At 40.3% G+C, this 21,182-nt stretch overlaps 1 protein-coding gene across 3 annotated transcripts in view; it reads right to left on the bottom strand.

Moving 5' to 3' along the window:
- Window positions 1-21,182, bottom strand: part of LOC120501440 (follicle-stimulating hormone receptor) — an 81,318-nt gene that overhangs the window by 31,804 nt on the left and 28,332 nt on the right. For all 3 annotated transcript variants that reach the window (XM_039707703.1, XM_039707704.1, XM_039707705.1), the window contains exon 2: window positions 20,072-20,143. In XM_039707703.1, coding sequence (XP_039563637.1) covers window positions 20,072-20,143 — 72 coding nt within the window. The remainder of the gene's footprint in view (window positions 1-20,071; window positions 20,144-21,182) is intronic.

The following is a 21,182-nucleotide window of genomic DNA, read 5'->3' as shown; positions in this document are numbered from 1 at the left end:
CAAAAAGTGCACACCTGCTCCTGGAAATCCCAAACAACACTATCTTGGATACAGGTATCCATGACATTAAAAGTGCAAACCACTGCTGCTCACATCAAACAACCAGCTCAGCAGACTCAGATCCTCTGTAGAGGAGAGCAAATAACACCTGAGGCAGCAGCTACAAAGAGAAAAAAGGGATTGCTGGCTAGTGTTTGTGCAAGTGTTTTGTCTTACAGTATAAATACACACAAACAGATGATTGTTCATAATGCAGATCTGATTATATGCCATCAAGAGAGAAGATAAGGCTGTTATTATGTTGTTTGTTTGGAATGAATGACACTATTAGTGCTGCTGGTAGCTATGGCAGGAAACCCAGCCAGCAATCCCAGCATCACTTCTGAAACAGACAAGCCATGGAATAGATAGTGTGCAAAACAGTCAGGGACAATTTCTTAAAGAAAACCCCAAATATCCAAACCACCCAGTGGTTGCAAAGTGCTTAGGCATCTGCCTGAGCTTAGTTTTCACTGCATGCAGAGTTGTACTGAAATCACCAGTGATCCTTGAAAACATAAATTGTTTACTCAAATACAGCCTAAAAGATGAAAAAGCATTCAGTAAATGCATTTTCCAAAGGCATAAAGGACAACATTTTTTATTATTTTGCAAAGAGAATTTAAGACTCTTAAGATGTGACATCACATGATTAAGGTATCTCCTCTAATTTCCCACTAAAGCAGCAAGCTGGAATCACTATTACCCATTCCCCAGCAACTGAGTGCAGCGTATAATTTCCACCTGTGACAGTCAGAGCCTGTGTTAGAAGAGAGGGAGATGGAAAATCATTTAATCTGCCTGCAAAGCTGCCCTTAGGCAAGACTGGGGGTACAATTTCATGACATCTGTGGCAGAGGCCAGTGTGATCCAGAGGAAGGATTCCTCTTCAAACCAGCTGCACCCTGAATGCAACCTGTAAAAATCAAAATACATCAAAATGGCCTTTTAAACGATTCTGTTAGCAAGGGACTTAGAGTTCATGGCAGTTCCTCTGTAGTCCACTAAAGGAAAAGTCTCTTAGGCTAAAAAGTCTTACAGAAAAAACAAGACTTTATTAAACTCATAATGTTCTTGGGGCCAAGTGGTCTAGTGTTTCAAGATAAAAAAAGATTAATAGATTGGAAGTTTATGTCTTTTATGGTAGGAATTCTTTTCAGGATCAGAGAGGAGCACACAGGGATAGGATACAAGGTAATTTCTTCTCCTGCTTGGAAATGTGACTGTTTTTAAAAAATGTGTGCTTATATATGTGTGCCTATATATAGATACAGAAGGTTAACAGAGATCAGTGGGTGGTAAGTCGTGTCAAAAGAAGAGCAGAGCATACTCGAGGCAGAGGAGCAACCTGCACCAGCATTAGCCCCTCCCATGATGCCCAGGGATGTGTGATTTTGAGCAAGAAGACCTTGTAGTTCCTGCAGCAGGAATGACAGAGAGAGACTGCTCCCCACCTGGCAAGTTTGGCTGTCTGATGGCCGCAGTAAATGTGGGATCTATGGATTTCTGTATTTCTTCTCCCTGTGGGAGACTAGCAGAGGGGACTGCCCTGTCTGTCAAGGCTTCTCTGGTCCTTGCTTGGTGTGTGCACCTTGTACACAGATGTGGCACATGGTGTGAAGAAGGGATTTCACCCCTCTCCAGGCACACAGGATCTACTCTGTGGTCCTGGTGGTGACTCCATCCCTGTAAACTCCCACAGCCTTCCTTAAATTCCCTTCCAGAGCAGGTATATACACAGGCTATACACTTGATTTGTTCACCTTGTATTTCCTGTAATGCATTATAATTGGGTGTTTATTGGCTATTATCCTTCACCTTTGATGCAGTTTTTTGTGGCATAGCTATCCTGTGGATTCCCAAGAATGCTTTTCTTTCACTCTGTAGGTACCTGCAATCAGCAGTGATACTGGAGGTTCAAGGTACTGATTCCCAGAGCAGGTGGCCTCACTGTGCCCTCTGTACTGCTGCAAATCAACAGCATTGTGTTCACTTAAGGGAAAGGAGAAGGGAAAAAAGGCCAGCAATGCTTATTTTCTCCCCTCTTTCTATAAATATAAATACTCTTTAGAGAGTTTTCCAGGTCAGTTTTTCTCAGTGCTTTGACTGATGCCACAATTTATGTCAAGCTTCACAAGTAAATGTGGTGTCGCCCAGGCAATCCTGCCCAGCATTCACTGGGTGAGCCCCCACGGGACCAGCCTGAGACGTGTCTGAACTGAAAAATTAAACACCTGGCTACCTCTGCCTCCTCTGTCTCTCTGTCGTGGATGGAGTGGCTCTTCTTCAGCCTGATCAGAAACAAGCCTGTCTAAAATCTACTTCTGAAAACTTCCCTCTGAAGTGACAGCAAAATGCTACTACATTGATTTAAACAGGTTACAAAAGAAAAGCCATTTTTCTTAAAAATATTAGAGACTTTTGACCTTTAAAAAATAGATAGTTGACACTTTCTCCTGTCACTTTTCCTTGTGAACATGAAAAACTTGTCTCCCTGCCGTGATTTATTGAACACCAGGGAGTTACAGGGTAATATCTCTTAGCAGATATTGATGTTTCAGAAATGAAATCAAGGACTGACTCTTCTCATCATCTCTTTACTTTGTAGAAGATACACACACATGCTGTACTGGCCTTACTAAATAAGTAGAAAACCCATTTAACCAACTGAACACTAATGGCAACTCCACACTTGGAATCAGATAGTGCATCAGTCTTTGAGGGAGATTATCAGGAGGTGCCAATGCTGTGCCTTCCTTCTCCAAAGGGCATGAAACCTTGTTCTCAAATAAATCCCTGGAGGCATGGGAAAAACCAAAATGCAAATTTCTGCACGGCAGACAGAAGCAAAGGGGATTTTATTTCTATCAGTGCTTTAGCACCATGCCAGCAATCCAGATGAAAGTCTATGGAGAGTTTGGTTGCATAAAATTAATTGTCTATGTAAAGGTTTTAAATTGGTCTCTCTAATCTGAAAAAGCACACGATTAGTCTGCAGAATTGGGACTGATAACAACGAGATCCAACAGACGAAGCTACATCATTACAAGAATTGATTTTGTAATCAGTACAGTTTGGGGGGACAGATATCTCCTCATACTCCAGCTCTAAGGGAGTGTATTATACTCCTTTCAGTTTATTGCCAGCAATGCTGAAAATGCATGAAACTTTGTAGGGTCAAACAACAAAAAGGGTCTTTGGAGGAAATGGCAACTTTCCACAGAAATCTGGCTCCACACAGGCAGCCCAGAGAGATGGAGCTCTGAACTCAGTGCTCTCCAGCCCCTGGGACAGACATATCTGCTGCCCTCCGCTTCAGGAATTACTAAATTTTATCTTTGGCTATGAAAGCTTGCAGGGAAGGCAGAAAAATGTGTGTCAAGTAGAAACACCCACTCAGTCAATGGCACTTTTTCCCCTCAAGCATGATGGGCTCCAGAGGATGTTGAGACCATGCTGGCAGACAAGGATGGGTGTTCAGCTCAGGAAGGGACCTTCTCTTTCAGAGGTGCTGATATTCCTAGGGTGTAACTCCTTCCATGGAAATGGGCAAGCAACATTTATTGCCACTTATCTTTTATTACTCCTCTCTTGGCTTTAGTAGCCAGATAATGATGAATAGTTCATTAAGATGACCTGGGGAGATGAAGAAATTACACTGGAGGCAATCATTCAGGAGAGCAGCTGAACGAGGAAGTGCAGCAAATAATTTCTGGGAAAAATCAATAGGCAGACTGTCTTGGGCTGGGAGAACATGTGGCTTACAGAACCCAAAGTCTAGTGACAGCTTTTCCAAACAGATCCTCCTGAAGCAGATGCTCCCAGATCCTTCAGCAGACAGTTTTGAAATGCTTTAAGGATGCACACATTTATGACAGGCCTCTGGAAAGACAGTTCATTACTAATTCACATACATTACAGAAACAGGAATATTCAGAATAACAAGTGCCTCAGATAGGCACAATTAAACATTTTAGCTAAGATAGGAAATTCTAAAAAAAATTGTTCTTACTCCTCAATTTTTGCATTAAAAATCCTCCCAGAACACTGAGGAGTGTTCTCAGAGCAAATCATATAGTACATACACCCACTTCAGTGAAAATAAATTTCCATGACTTGACCCATCATCAGAAAAATATTAGCATTGCCTAATGTTAAGCCCAATTATGAATATAGACATCATCCAAGAGCTGCCAGCACCATGCACTGCATCTTTCAAATGTTCTCCTGAAAGGATTTAGGTTTCTCTTACTCAGTGTTAAGAGCTCTCCCTGCAAAATATTCTTTTCCAGCACAGAGATTTCCATGCCACCTCATTTCTATTTACATTCATTCTTCTCTTCCATAAAAGCAACTTACTATCCTTATGTTTTGTGTCTAACTGAAGCCTTGACCCTACAAACTCTTATCCTTGAGCTTTTGGCACCAGGCTCAGCTAAGATGGTACTGCATAAATGTTTGTATGATTACATACAGCCTAACCAGGGAAAGGGATATTCTTTTGTGCTTCCAAAGTTAAATCCAAATCTGCCTTGCAACAGATTGCCAGAGAAAAAACACACACCATCAAGAAGCTTCTAAATCAAAAGCTTTACAAAACAAGTGTGCAACGAGACTTATTTATCTAATTATGATATCATCATGAGCAGAAAAAATTACTGTTAATCCCAAATCTGCAGGTTCTGCATTGGAGGATGCAGAGATGACACGTAAACATGGGAATTGCACACAATCCCCTTTTGTCAAGTGGCAGCAAAGAGGAGCTTGAATCAAGATACCAAGTCTTATTTTACAAATAACTGAACAGCTGTCCACTATGAAACCTTGGAAAATCATATGTTTCCACCTGAGTTACAACCTTTATCAGCAAACTCTGCAAGGCTGCACACAGATAAGAAAGTCTGAACAGGGGGAAGGGAAGATGTCATAAATCTTGGGTCAAAATTCCCTATAATAATATGTTTCTATGTTAATATGTGTTTGTGAGTGTATACACACAGTATTCCAATAAAAGCAATAACAATAATAAACCCATGGGCACAGGATGGTTCTTACTCACTGAAAGCAGGCAGCAGCTGCCTTGCTGCACACCTCACCCCATCTCCGAGGAGGCTGCTGCCACCACTGCTCTGTACCCCACTCTGGAGAAGCACCAAACAAACAAAGGCTTTCTGCTCCTGTGGAGCTTCCACAAGGAAATCCTCAGGCTGGACCCAGCCCTTTGATGGGCAGCCTCAGGAAAAATCATTCCATAGGAATGAGGCAAAACCCTTGAGAACCCAGAGGCAATTCTCAGCCGCTTGGGAACAACCTGTTCCTCCTGTGTGAGAGTACTTTGATCTACCTGGGAACCATTCTCCTCCCCTCTATCCTGGGCCATAGAGGGAAGTTTGACCGACAGATGATGCCAAAAGCCTTATTGGATTAGCTGTTCCTTCCTCATCAAGGGAAAAGAGGAATCTTCCTCCCTAGCCACAGCACTAAAGAAGGTGTCTGAAAAAGAAATGTGGTTTGAATAAAAAATATCATGTTTTCCTTAGAAGTTGCTGTGTCTATTCCTTTGCTGAACAATATTGCATATATTTATGATATTTTTTCTGTCAGACTTCCTGTATTGATGTAAATAAAATGGAACTTAGAGTATATTCACAACACTCACGCTTGGTAAAACCCTCTGAGAAAATACTACTGATAAGGGGGAAAAACAATTCCTGAAGAGGTCGCAAACCACAAAAATCACCATTTGGAAAAGTCATGATGATGAAACACACTTAAAAAATAAATAAATAAAATTAAATCCGTAATTTCTGATAAATATCATTGCTTTAGTTGAGACTGAAGAAGATTTCAGAATCTGCAGCAGAAGGAATGAAAATCCATTGATTTTAATAGTGGATATGTATTTACATTAGCATTCTACATTTTAGAGGAGTGCATATTTTCCTGCAATTTTGAATAAGCATTTTCTCTAGAAAGCACACAGCTCAATACACAGAACATGGAAGTACACAAACTTAGAGGCAATCCTGTGACAGCAAATTAGCTCAGATTTAAAGGAATGTTAAATACTGAATTAAAACTAAAAAAAAAAAAATTATATACTGTTTCTTTTTCCACCAGATGGGGAAAAAAAGCATGCATTTTTAAATTATTTTAATGGCAAAATGAAGAAACAAATACAACATAATAATATGGAACATGATCAGAATTCTTTCTGAAAGATACTTTATCTTGGAATCACTCAAATTTGGACCAGATGCCTGGACAAAAGAGCATTTTTCTTACATGCAGAAAGATCCAGCAAACAGAAAGCAACCAGCAGCACCTGCACACACCACGTTCTTCTACACAAAAGTAATAGGGTTGCATTATACTCTTTCCACCAGTTCCCAGATGGCTCTGAAGTGTGGCTGTGGCTAAGAGATTCTCCAAGTGAATCCCCTGTGCTCCACATGCATGCCTTTGGTGAGGACAGATTGTGCAGCATCTTAAGTATGTGGGGTTTTAATTTTTGTCTTTGCCCTGAAATCATGCAATTGGTACCACAAAATGGCAGGTCAGAACACTGGCACCTATTTAACTTCAGGACCACAGAAAGCCCCACATCAGATGTTTCAGATTTAGTTGATCCAAATGAATTCAAACATACTTCTATATTTTGATTTTTTTGGTATGTGTTTTCTCATGTGCGTGTGTTTGTTTGTTGTTACTGTCTTTTTTCAACTGGCACACAATTCTAATCAATTTTATAACTTATTTTCAGTTAAACGAATGAACCTCTGTGAGCATGCAAGTCCCAAGAAGCCACACAGAGAATACTTATCTATGAGACCTGTTAAAAGAGATTAATGCTACAAAACAACTCCACTTCTGCTCCCTTTTTTCTCTGTGTGCTGCCAAAGTCAATTTGAGGACATTCATCCACTGAAGACTGAGAGGGGCAGAGAAACCCCCCTGGAGTTCATGGCATGACCTGAGCTCAGGACGCAACTCTCTCACTTCTAGACCTCTGACTCTCCTATATCCATTTTGCCTCATCATTCAAAGAGTCCAGAAGGGTGGCACCAGGACTCATGCTCTTATATCCTCCTCCTTACAAATGTACAGGTGGAGACCTGTTAGGAGAGCTCAGGTATGTTGGTGACATGATTACTCAGGAAGGTGCCAAAGGAGAAGAAGGAAGCCCCCCACTAAACAGGGAGAACGTGCTTGATTTTCTTTTAGGTCACATTTAGCTAAAAGTCAGGTAAAAAGACTTTATTGATGTGGATGGCAAAAATCTTCCATTTATCCACAGATGAGGCACAGCATGGCCAAAGCAATCAAACCTTCCCACAGTGCCCCACAAAGGAGTGTGGACACCCACTGAGACCCCATTTCAAAGTCTGGCCAAGAGAGGCTGCTGCTGCTGACAGCCAGCTGTGACAGCCTCAGCTTGCAATGAATCACCATCTCCTGAGGGCACAGGCTGAGCTCACCCTCTCATGGTATGCCAGCCATCAGCCTACCCAAGTGAAAATAAAACATTCATCACACACATGCGGACTGGATATGAACAAATGACCCAGAAATCTGGGGGGTTCCAAGTCCTATTACCCTCTGCCTGAGCCATTCTCCTGTCACACGAAACTTGTTGTGACATATTTTGTGTGGGCTGCTGGGTGGGGGTGGAGAACAACCCAAAGCCTACTTTGTCATTTAGTGCTAAAATTATGTATAACTCATTCAACATACAAATAAAGAAAAAAAAAAAAAAAACAAAACCAAAAACAAAACCTACCAAGAAAGAGGAAAATGTGGTAGCAAGGGAAAAACTTCCTTGTAGCATATTAGGTCTTCATCTGAATTCCAGCATACATCTGAATGAATTATATTTTTTAATTTGTTTAACTATGCTAATAGTTACCATGCACTAGTGGTTTTAGCAGTATTTTCTCTTTATATGTATGACTCAAGAATTGCCATAGCAACTTGCTTCCTAATTAGCCTTCAGTTGCTAACAATCAATACGATTAGACAAGGTCAGCGCTGGAGTAAGAGCTGGAGTAAGCTCTACAGATTTAAAAAAAGGCCACTGAGAGTGAATAACAGCAAGATGGCTCCTGGATGGTCTTCCTCAAAGAGTGGTGGTCTTCCCCAAAGAACAATTATTGCTCTGCCATTACTCAGTCTCCTATGAACCAAAGGAGTTGTGGCAAATGAGAGCTTTGCCTCTTGACTGCAGAGAGCTTTCAGCCTGCCAACAGATTCACAAAATATGGGGAATAGAAGCATCCCTATGTGTGCAGATAAAAAGATACCTTACTGTCACATTGCTGGGGCTGATGCTGACTGCACACCACCGAAATCAAGAACAATTATGTCCTAGACTTTTATTAATATGAAATCAATCTCCCTGTGTGGGAAAGGTGCCTGAAACGTGGAGAGTGTCCAGTTCACAGGAAGGTGCTGCCTGGGAGTTAAGCCTGTACAGTGCTGAGCTGAGATCCCATTAGGAGGCCCTCTGTCTGGAGACCTGAGTGATTGCCCACTGCTGACACAATTCCCCCCTCATTTTTGCAGCCTGTTGCAGTCGTTAACATGTTATCTGTTACCCTGAAAGCACAGTGCCTGGCAGCACAGTAGGATGGAAATATAATGTGCTGTTCAGAGCTACTCTGGGTCCTGGGAATACAGAACAGGATCCTTGATATTGACAGATGAAGGCTTGTGAAAAACCACTTTACTTGTTAGTGTGTTTAGGTCTGCTACCAAGAAACACAGGCAAAACCAAGCTTATTTTTAAATAAACAGTTTGTGTTGTCAATTATGCCTGGGCACATGGCTGTCGCAGATGAGCTGAAATCCATTTACTTTCCTCTATAGAAATTCATTGCCCCTTGGCTCTGTCCTCTGATCCTCCCTGGAGTTTACTCCTCTGCTACAAATGTGCCTCCAGCCTCAGCTCATGGCACCGGGTCCCCCAACAGAGGGTCAGGATCAGGGAATGGAGGAGCCAGGATGTGGCACATGGTGAAAATGTAATGACAAAACAGTCTGGACAGTGCCATGTGAGGGCACTCCAAGTCATGAGTTTTGAAGCAATGTCTTGACCTTCCTCTGCACAGGATGTCTCCAAGAAGGATGAGAGGGTTTTAAGCTCAAAAAAGGCAGCTTTTATTAGAATATCAACTAGGATAATTAACTTCAAAGCAGAAAAACCTTAGAGGATATTGGAAGAGAACTGGGAAGATTTTATATCCTCCCTACCCTGACATCCAATGGCTTTGGAGGTTTGGAGTTCATAGAATCATAGAATAGTATGGGTTGGAAAGGACTTTTTAAGGTCATCCAGTCCACCTCCCAGAGGGACATCTACCAGAGCAGGTTGCTCAGAGACCAGAACAACCTGACCTTAAATATTGCCAGGGGTGGCTCATCCACCACCTCTCTGAGCAACACATTCCAGTGGTTCAGCACACAAACAGTGTCTTATATGTAATCTAAATCGACCCTCCTGTAGTTTAAAACCACTACTCCTTGTCCTGTTGCAACAGGCCCTGCTGAAAAGTTTGTCCCCCTCTTTTGTGCAGTCCATCCCTAAACACTGAAGGGCCAAGTTCCTCAATGGCTTGTGGCAGTAAGCTCTGCTCAGACCTGCTGTAAATCCTGTCCACCACCCCTGGGGCTGCTCCCTGCTCTCCAGGGCAGACCTTGAGTGACAAATATCCATCTCTGGCCTCTAACTCTCCTGCCACTTGCAGCTCCTGAAAGCTGCAAAGCCCCTTTATCCCACAAAGGAAATACCCAACAGCCCTTCCTCCAGGGAGCTCTGCTGCTGCCAGCTCTCCCAGAGAGCCTTATCTAATTGGGAACAGAAATAATAAATAAGCACGTTCTTTTCACTGCGTCGTGCTCAACCCTTCTCACAGCACAGATGGGAAAAGCATAAATCTTAAAAATCCAGCACAAGAAGCCTTAAAAAGGTGGGGAATAAAGATGAAAAACAGATCACTATAAAAACCTCATTCCAAATAAAAGATAAGATTGACAAAGGGATTAGACATGTCTAATGAGCACCTTCACTTCATAATTACACTGGGAAGGATAAACACTTCCAGATAAAGATGTAAATCTTTGTGCTCTTGAGCAGAAAAGCAAGACAGAAGTAAACAATGCTTCCAAACAACAAAAACTGCTTTAATTCTGTCCCCACATGAAATTCTGCATTATTTCTGCTTTTAGTGAATAAACTTCCAAACACAAGACAAAATGGAGAGACCATTCCTGGCATTTGTGCTGAGAGACCCCTTATTTATTACGTGCATTTCTTCTGCTCAGAGGAGGTAACATCCTATGAGGTGGACAAAATACATTCTCCATGTGGATGAACTATCCCACAGTTGTTCCAGAAATGTTCTCTTGAACATCCTCCTTCAGAAAGTGACATCAGCAGCTCTCAGAGGTGAGGTTCTGAACTGGGAAAGTCAAAAGGCTGTCCCTGTCCCCAGCTCCCAGTCTTCTGCTGACTACTCTGGAAAACTTACAGACACCAAGAGCTCTCCAGCTTTCTGCATTTCCCTCACAACCATTTGCAATTTCCATCTGTGGTGTTGGCTCCCTAAGCATTCAAAATATTTTCTGGCTTAGTATCTGTCTACCATTCTAAATCCTAGCAATTTTAACGTTTCCCAGACTACTCTCTATGTATAAACCAGTACACATGCATGTATTTAAGTATATAAGTATATATATTCTGCCATGTGGCGAGTAGTTTAGTCACAAAAGGTACACCACTCTTTCTTATTTTTAAAGAATCACACACATATATGGGAGTCTTCATCCAAAACAGGTTCCTGCTCTAAAAATCAAAACAAATATTCACAGTATTTTGTGAGAAAATTGTTCTTGGCTTGGTCACAAAACAAGCAATGGGCAAAATGAATCTCTGGTTTTACACCTGGGATGAATTAGGGCCAGCAGAGCCTTTGATAGAAAAATCAAAATGCAGCTCACTAATAATGATAAAATGCTCAGTTTCCTCTCCATTGAGCAAAGGAGCCATCAAACTAATGATTAAATCCACATCAATCATTTGGCATAATAAAAATAAAGGCTGTGTAATATAATGTTGTCAGAGAATCAACATCTCCTGCTTAGAAAATAAATGTCTTGATTCATCTCAACATTTGTTTTCCATAAATGCTGAGGTTTATATCAGCATTTGTATAGCAATGGGAAACACTCCTTCATTGTAACATGTCAATTCCACTAGCATTAGTCCTAAAATAAACAGAAAAGCTGGATAAAATTAATATGGGAAGGTGTTTCTGAAATCCTCCTGAAATGGAATTGCCATTTCCAATCTGGTGCCAGACTTCTTCTTTCTACAAACAATATTTACTAGTGGCAACAATAAAAATTGAGGCAAATCCCATTTAGAGCAAATTGGGCACAGTTTCAAGGAGGTCACACCTTTTGCATTCACTCACTGGTACAGTTACAGTACACTCAACAAGATTAATAGAAAAAATCCTATAAAAAGCTTTTTTAATAGTTAGAAAATACATATTTTCCCTTTTTTTTTCCTTAAAAAACTTACTTTTGTATTTACAGTTCTTTTTAAAAGTCAGTACATTTTAATTCTGAATTCTATCAAGAAATTTGGGAGTTAATATGTAACTAGCACACAAAGGGAAACTTTTTGAAAACCATTTATGGATATTAGAATGCATATACTGATTTTATAATGAAAAAGATAATTATTTAATTCAGAACAATATTCTGACACATCACATGAGAAAAAAACCTATATTTTGCCATATATGAGTGATGAATTATATTTGAAAATGTGAAATGTAAACAGAACTGGCAATTCTGAGTTCCTAGTTCTGTGGCATATGCAAACAAATTTAATAAGTGTACCACTCAGCCACCTTAAGAATTGTTGTAAGTTAATTAGTAAATAAGTACTTTTATATTTACAAAGTCACTTAGATGGTCATTTATTCTACCTTGAAAGCACATGAATCTCATCATAAAATACAAATTTAAACTTCCTTTCTTTCCAAATAGGCGGAATCTTCTGGAGGAAAGAGATGAAAATTGTAGAAGTGACAGATTTTGGGGAAAAATTCTTGATTTTGCCAGCATCCATCCTTCCCCCTTGGAACAAAATCCTACCCAAACGCACCTGAGATGAATGTCAAAAAGCTGGCCAGAAAGCAAACACAGCAGCCTCCTCAGCATGCAGTGACCATACCCACAGGAGGAAAGAAGAAAGATGATGGGATTAATTCTGCACCACAGGAGACCATCAGTTCTGAGGCTCCTCGCTAGGTTTGCCAGTCACAATAATCAGCTTCATGCCTCAAATGCATGGACCTGGACTGGGGCTGCCTTACAAAACTGAATGGTGCAGGGGAAGGAAATATCTCCGTGTGATGCTGAACCCCCAGCCCAGCTTCTTGCCCTAGTGGTGGCAGGGGAAGCCCAGCAAACTGTGCAAGAGCAGGGCAAGCCAAACGAGAAATAATCTTACTAATTGAGAAAAAAAAAATCTTGATATTCATAAAATTTTCAGTTGCAGAGGTGGTGCTTGCTTTGGTTTTTTTGGTTGGATTTTTTTTCCCCACCGGGCTGAAACAATCTTTAAGAATTGTGCATTTCAACCCCAAATCTCATTTTGGATGAATGAGGCTACTTGAGAGCCTACATTTATATATGCAAAAAAGCTATCTTAATTTAGCATGCACTTAGTTTTATCTGTTATCATGGAGGAAGGCAGAAGAACACTGGATCAAAGTTTCCTCCTGAAACAGAGTGGGAATTCACACAAGCATTTGACCACATTTCATGTTTTATGAATTCAGGTAATCTGAACAGTATGTCACTGGGGAAAGGCATTAAAGCATTTAGCATACATTCAGACAAGTTGGTTCCCTTTTTTTTTCCTCTCTCTCTCTCTGTCTAGACAGCTGTAGAACAGGGACCTGAGATGATGTGCAAGATGATTCTCCCATTAAATACTTCAGTCTTTAATGCTGGCTTCACACCAATGCATTTAACAAATAAAGATTCTGCTAACAGTTCATTACCACAAAGCTCATTCTTGCTCAACAAAAGCAAGTAATAACAAAATGTATTTTCTTTCTAAATTTATTTTATCAAAGAAAGCAAGCATCAAGATAGTAAACCACATAGAAAGAATTATGGAATACTTCTTTCTTGCGCTCTGATGTGTTTCAATTAAAATATGCAAATATTAGGGTGTTTTTGGTGACTTTTTGAATAGAAAATATAGAAAATATTGATATGGACAATATTAATTGATTTTATATTTCCTAGCTTCTTCTTCTAAGGGTTTTTACTTTATTTGTAATTTTGTTCCACCCAAGCATTAGAAAAAATCCTGTGATCAGATTATCTTTCCCTGAAATGTAGCAAAACTGTAATTAAATCTCTGCTCTTTGACATCAGTAGTGAGAAACTGACGTGGATAATAAATTTCTCCTTTGGTTTTTTCAGTTGTGCAAGGGATGACAACAGTAACTGCAAGTGCAAGATCTCTTCCACAGTTAAGCTTTGGCAGGGAAAAACAGGATACAAAGTGATGATGCAGCAAAAGCTTTATAGACTGTAATAAAGCCACCCAGTCTTCATTCTTGTTGTGTTTAGAACTCAAGGCATAGCTTCTTCTGGCATGAAATAAACTGAATTCCAAACACAAAAGTTTGCCATCCAGGGGGTGATGTTTCCAAGGGCCGCAGGAGGGTGGTCTGAAGGAATGGCACTGCCTGGAGAAGGAGAAGTACCCCAGCAGCTCACGGAGAGACAGCGGCACAGGCACTGCTCTGCCCGTCTGCTCCACCACCATGAATACAGAACCCCTGGGAGAAGCTCCTGTGGCTGCTTGCCTTCCACATGCCATTTGTGGGAACCCATCTCAAAGGGCAGAGGGAGCAAAAGAAGACTGACACACCCTGAAATGCTTGTCTGCCTGAGGAAAAGCTTTCTCACATGAATTTGTTCGATCCATTTTGGAATGGACCAACCAACCCCTCCTCTGAGGAAAATCCCTGTTCTAACCCGCTGATCACCATCAAACACAGACTGTCAGCTGGGGTGGGGACATCTGGGACTTGCAAGTCCAGCTGCAGGAGCCAGAAGTCCTCCTGTGATAGCTCCTTGCCCAAACACCAGTCTGCTGACTTGTCCAGGGCTGCAGGGAAAGCTCCACATAACCGTAATGGCCCCATTCAAACATTTATTCTTTGGATAACAGCCTGAATTTTGAATTTCTTTGCCTGTGTTGGTTACTTGCCTTAATGTTTTTGAACAGTAGTCCTCTGTTCCCTGAGAGAAAATGCATAGACTAATTTAAATGCATTAAGTAGCGTACTTATTTTCATGGCCTGCCCTTAAGATGCAGAAAGTTACACAGAAGTTCCTATAATGTAAATTAGAATTTAATATCCATAGAGTTGCACCTTGAGAATATACCCTGGAGTATTTGCTACCAAAGGATGACTTTTACCTTATTCAGTAGGTATTTTTGTACACAGAATGGTTTGTGTACCACTTTCACCTTAGGGATGTAAATAAATACTTTTATAAGCATGCACTATTTAACTTATATATCACAGCAGATCCTAAAAATCCATATTTTTCCACTTGCAAAAAAATAAAAAGCAAGTTAATCCAAATGATGCAATGAAAGGTAGAAAGCAACTCCTGCCTAGATAAAATTTCCAAATGCTTTGGCTACACTTAATCATAACCATTTTCTCAAAATGGCTTTAATGAACTTATTTAAGCCTGGACTTTTGCATATCAAATGAGGCAGCACACAATACAAGAAAACTGGAGAAGCTGTGAAATGCTGAACAGCTTTCTTGGTAGCAGAAGACACAGACTGCTTGTCCTTAGATGTTCCTGTGATTCCTGCCTCTCCCCCTTCCCTCCCACACCTTTGGGCTCTGTGCTGGAAAGTGTCACGGAGTCACCTGCAGGAGCTTAATAAAGCTGATTTTAGGAGCACATGGGTTAGCCACTTGCTAGCCCAGGCAGCCTGATGGCTACTGCTGAAGAAGATCTGGATGGTGAATGCATCAATTTGCCAGGTTGTTGTAACTTGCTAGAGAAAGTGAAGTCTTTGTGTTCTGCCAAATTTTCTAGGTGAGAGTTACAGTCAAGAATTCTTGTCCTTCCCCAGTCACAGAGAGACACCCCTTGATTTCAAATTCTATCTTCTGGACTCCATTGTCCACAAGTAACCCCTCTGAGTTTAGGAAAAAAAAAGGTGATCTCAATGTGATCACTCAGTGTGATCCAACTGAGTCAAAGGAAAGTGAGACTTGCCTTTTAGCATAGAGGGGCAAACAGGAGAGGTTTTAGCATCATCCATCAGGTTGGTTTGTGAAATAAGCTGGTGCTTGTGAGTCTAGGACACAGAGCAGCACCATTTTCCTTAGGAACTGTCACTGGATCTACAGTCTCAAAAAAGAGAAAGCCAGAAAATCTTGAATGCACTAAGTAATTGAGTAAATTGATTCAGGGCTATTTTTCTCTACAAATTCATGAGGAAGCAGTAGATAGCTGTTGTCTTCCATGGACAGAATACTTTCCTTTCCAGGAAAAGGAAGGCTGGTGACTTCCCTCAACCCTAAAAGCTTTAGCTTTCCATGATCCCCAGAGGTCATTATGGGTTTAGCTCATCAAGTTCTGTTATTCATACCACGGTTCATGCTCTTAAAATGTGACTTTGCCAGCATCTGTTAAAGAAATGCTTCCCTCCAATTACTCCAAAATAAAAACAGGGACAGTAATGGTGCTTTTTTTCCATCTGTGACATCTTCTAGTTCAAGAAGTACTTCATCCTCACAGCTGAGTTTCCTTGGGCTGCACATAGTTTGGGTTTGAGACCAAATGATGAACCAAAGCATTATTTTAGCTTAAACCCTTCAAAAAGAACAAATAACTGATGATGAATTTTCAAGGGGATTGTGCCTCAGGGTACAGACATGGAGCCTCTTTTGCTTGCACAGGGTAACACAATCAGATCAAACTTCCTATAAATATAATGTCCAAATCAAGCCTTGTTAGATCAAGATTCACAAATCTACTTTGCCACCTCGTAGTAACAGCAGGAAACTCAGAAACAGAAAAAGAGACACTTAGTGTAGCTTCTGACTGTCTCTACACCAAATTAAGTTCTTTCTGTGCAGGTTGAGAATGACACAGCTGCTGCTGAGCATGTCAGATTGATTTTGCCAGGTATGTGCCTGCATGGGACTGCTTTTTAATTTAGTAACTGGAGGGTTAATTAGTTCTGGGAGTGTAAACAAGTTGGTTAAGCAGAAGTCCAGAAGAACTGCCACGTTCCAGTTGCCTAAGACCTAGGAGTAGACTAAACATGTGGCAAAAATAACCAATCTGCTTTCCTGAACACCTATTTGCTAAATTAACATGAAGCCAGAGTTGTGCAGAAGTCAGAGAGCTGCTGGCAACAAGATGGCAAGGCTGCTCCTCAGACCTGTGGGATTCTGAAAGGGTTTTCTGTAGGAAAATTCAAGTTTCATGTTTAGTAAGAGAAGTCTATGATAATTAGAGACTGTAAGTTTATTTCATGACTATAAACATTTTATTTAAGAAGAAAAGATCCTTCTCTCAGATCAAACTTAAGGAAATCTGTTGCACCATATGACAGTCTGCAGAATGGTCATTTCATGTTTTGTCAGCATCTGAAGGAATTTAGATGGTTGAGAAGATAATGACAAACTAGAAAATTGTTCAAATTGGCTCTCACTCTTAAAAAAAAAGGCAAAAGTATTCCAATGACAATATTGCCAAATTAAAAAACAAAAATCAGGTGAAACCCAAAAGATTTTGTCTTGGTAATTAAACTGGATGTTCACCAGGGAGGTCAGATCAATACCTCCATGCCAACATTTCCAAGTCACACTAGTTTTTCCTTTATGAATCATGGTCATTAGTGTCCATTCTGGAAAGTCCTTGGACAGTCCAAATAGAAAAAAAATGAGACCTTGTTTGGATACTCTGACTGAAAATTATTAGACATTTTCTGGCAAAATACATCTATTTAAAGGTCTCAGCAGTTTGAATGTTTGGGAAGATACTAAAATGCATAGTGAAAGCAGGAAAATATCAAGAAATTATTTTTCTTTGAAAACCAGAAAATTCAAAAGCCTTCATTCACTCTGAAGGGAAATATAACAGAGTTAGGATTCTTGGGGAGGACTCCTTTCTGATTTAACCTAGAATCACAGAATCATTAAGGTTGGAAAAGACAGATATTTTACAGGATATTCTGAGTTGAAAGGGTCCTTCAAGGATCACTGAGACCTCCAAAATCATCAAGTCCAACCTTTGACCCAACACCACCATGTCAAGTAAACCAGTGATGTCCAGTCGTTTCTTGAACACCTTCAGGGGTGGTGACTCTACCACTTCCTTGGGCAGCCTGTTCCAACTCCTTAAAACCCTTTCTGGAAATTCTGACATTCTTCCACGTGCAACCTTGATGTCCCCTGGCACACCTCGAGGCCATTTCCTCTTGTCTATTTGCCTGGGAGAAGAGGCCAAGCCCCACCTGGCTACAAACTCTTTTCAGGAGATGTTCTGCGGATAACCAGTCTTTCTGTTAAAGGCTGAGGCAAAGAAAGCCTTAACTACCTCAGTGTTTTTCTCATCCTTGGTGTCAATCTTTCCCCCTGGGTTCACTAAAGGAATGAGATTTTCCTTGGCCCTTCTTTTGTCATTAATATATTTATAAAGCCCCTTTTATTTCCTTTCACAGCAGTGGCCAGATTGAATTCTAACTGAGCTTTTGCCTTTCTAATTTTCTCTCTACATGACCTAATGACATCCTTGTATTCTTCCTGAGTTGCCTGACCTTTCCAAAGGTCATAAACTACTTTTTCCCTGGGTTGCTGCGAAAGCTCCATGTTAGCCAGGTTGGTCTTCCCCAACAGCTCATCTTTCAGCACATAAAACACTACTTCTGTGCCTTTAAGATCTCCTACTTGAAGCTTTTCTGAACTTCTTTGTTATTCACTTGTTTGTTATTTAGGACTCTCTGAATCAGTGTCCTAAACAGGCCAAAGTCTGCTATGCCCAAGGTGGCCTCTGACCATTGCATTTCCAACTTGTAATCAACTACCTCATTCCCTAAGGGTGATTCCAGAGACCACCATTTCCCTCCAAATTCTGGGCTTTAACACCTCCCTATTCTCAGAAACACACTTAGGAATGATGATCACGAGTAGAGCTATGCTGGACTGAAGAAGATTCTGTTTTTCTTCAGTAACACGTTCAGGAAATATTGTCACTCTTCATTTTTAGCCTACTCAGTTCTACGGGAGCACACACATACACTACATTGAAGTGTCTCATTTGTATACATCAGGCCATCCACATTGTACCATATGGAGGTATCACATTATTAATAGCTGTTTTCCTTAAATAGGCTACAGTTTGCTTAATCTTTCTTTCCGTGCATGATCTTGCAAGAGTAAAAAGGCTTTCATACAAAGACTGTGTTTTTATATGCAAATCTATTATTTGATTACCCATTTTTTTTGTCGCTACATTATCATGAATATTTCTGATGAATGTTTTATGGGTTAGGTTTAGGATTTGTGAGCTATTTAAAATTTTATCTGTTTGCTATATCATCTGCAAATACCACAGTTTTGTTGATGTTGATTGGTCGCATTTACATATTTATCACACTTTTATTTTCAAGGAAATTTTGCTATAAATTGACTGTCCCCATTTCTCTTCCATGTACTACTAGTAGATGGATGTATTTTCAGATTGAGCCCATTTCCATATATAATTTTTTGGTTAACAATAAATCACCACTTAGAAACATCCCATTCAATGCCTTCATACACATCTGACATATGGTTTCTGAGTAATTAAAGATAACAAAAGCAGCTCACAATGCACTTTGCAACCCACATCACCGTCCAAAGTGCTCAATGATTTTCCATAAGGACGAGGCTAAAATGAACCTTCACCACCTTCTTGCTAAATCCCTTATTCATGCAAGAGTACGAGGGAGAAGGGTAGAAATGATGCAGAGAAATGTCCTTTGGAGTTCTGCCATTGCACACACAGCACTGAAAAAGGTACTGCATTTTAAGTACATTTCCCCACTCCCACTCAGACTGCTCTTGGGTGAACAGCCTGTTTGTGATCCCCTCCTGTCAGGGTGCAAGTGCTGTTCTGTTTCTAAGCAAAATGTGATTTGCCCATATATGAAATATTTCAGAAAAATCATACACGAGGCAGAATAGTTCAGGTTGGACAGTGAAGGTTATAATTTCTGGTGCTAGCACCTGCTAGAGTCATAGATTTTCTGTTGTTAAAGAGAGGTAGGGAACATGTTGCTAAGGGTTTTCCCTTCTAGTGGTGGAGCTGCAATGCCTCCACAATAGCATACTAATGAATGTAAGATACATCTGTTCATCAAAGGTGCTCATAATTGCACCTGCAGGCTGATCACTAAAATTCACAGAAATGAGCTGCTTACACTCTTTGTGTACTAAGATTTTTGGGTCTATCACCTGTAAGAAAACTCTCTCATACGTCCTGCCAGCTGCCTCTGAACATGCACAAAACAATCCTATTTAGTTAATTCATTAGGGAAAAGAGAATTACTGACCTATTATTAACAGGAGCTCTTTCCTCCCTAATCTTTCGAACTGCTTCATTCCAAAACTCACAAAATATTCAGTTTCATGTGATCTTCTGCTATGGCACTGTATTTAACTGCAATGACACTCCTTGCTCAACAAACCCTTTGACTGAAGACTGCCTAATTGCTGATACGAAAATGTATTTATGACAACATTGTTCTGGAAGGTGTAAATAAAAAAGGATTCAATTTTTTCTTTAAACAGAAAGATAAAACTATATGAAGTTCTGTGATAGGAACTTGCTCACAGGCTGTAAAAGGAGTTGCAATCATAAAGTGCTGCTTGGAGTAAAATAGTTGTTTCCTAGTAAATATTAACACAATACATACATTTTCTCTAGGTCAACAAGTCCTGTGAAAGCTCCTTTGGGAATGACTCTCATCTTGGTGAGGACAAATCTCCTGAAAATAGAGAAAACAGGGTGATTATTTACTATTCACCACACAGGACTGTGCAGTAGCCTTGCCAGCACAGGAGAAGCCTTTCTCACAGGCACAAGGATGGTCTCCTGGCTGAAGGCTTTGGCATCTAAATACAGCTGTAACATCCAAAATTACAGCACAGCACTGGGGCTCCTCAGGGGAAAAACTATCATTAGTAGTTGCCATTTCCCTACAATTTGCTACAGGAAGAAATCCAAACTTGCAGCTTCTCTGTTTGCTGAGAGGGAACAGCATCTTTCTCATCTCAACTGCTCTTTTGAGTGATGCTGAAGCACAGAAAGAAGCACCCTTATGGAGCCAGACTGGGATGAGGTGCTTACTCAAGGCTGTAAAGTGCTCCATCCAAGCTCATGCAGGAAAATTCCTTGACCTGCTTGCTGCACAGATAATTTGAGGAGTCAGCTACTGTCTCCCATCATTGCAACTTTAATAACTTTATGGCTTCTCACAGTCTCTCTTCTAATTACTTCATAATGTGCCACAAAATTGGGACTTTGGAATACTCAATCACACATGCATCAGCTTCTGGTGGAACAACATTTTGATAATTTTAGTAATTTTAATAATTTTTATTATTTTTAAAGGTCACAGAATATGCTTTATGAAGAAAACCCATCTGAAGTATTTGAAATGTAAGCATTTTTGTTAACCTAGAGTTATCTCCTTTAATCACAATAAATAAAAAGGACTTGAAAACTTCTGATTGAACTCAGCAAATGATATATAAGGTTTCTACTACCCCTCAGAGAAACAAAGTGTCATCTGCATGATTGTTGTCTTTCACACATTTAATCACTGATAAGAAGCTAGCACAAAAAAAAAGCATATATTAACATGACCTGCTCATCACAAGCCATCAGATAATATTGGTTGCATTGAGACACAATTGTTAAACAGGTTTTTTCTTTATTTAAAAGAACCCACCCAAGTTACACACATGAACACATTACATACATACATCACACCCTGGAATTCAGTTTCTTAGTCTATTATTATA

Source organism: Passer montanus, unplaced genomic scaffold, assembly GCF_014805655.1.
Source record: "Passer montanus isolate IOZ18808 unplaced genomic scaffold, ASM1480565v1 scaffold2, whole genome shotgun sequence".
Lineage (NCBI taxonomy): Eukaryota > Metazoa > Chordata > Aves > Passeriformes > Passeridae > Passer > Passer montanus.
Note: the sequence above shows the minus strand (reverse complement) of the source record. Positions and strands in the feature narration are given on the sequence as shown.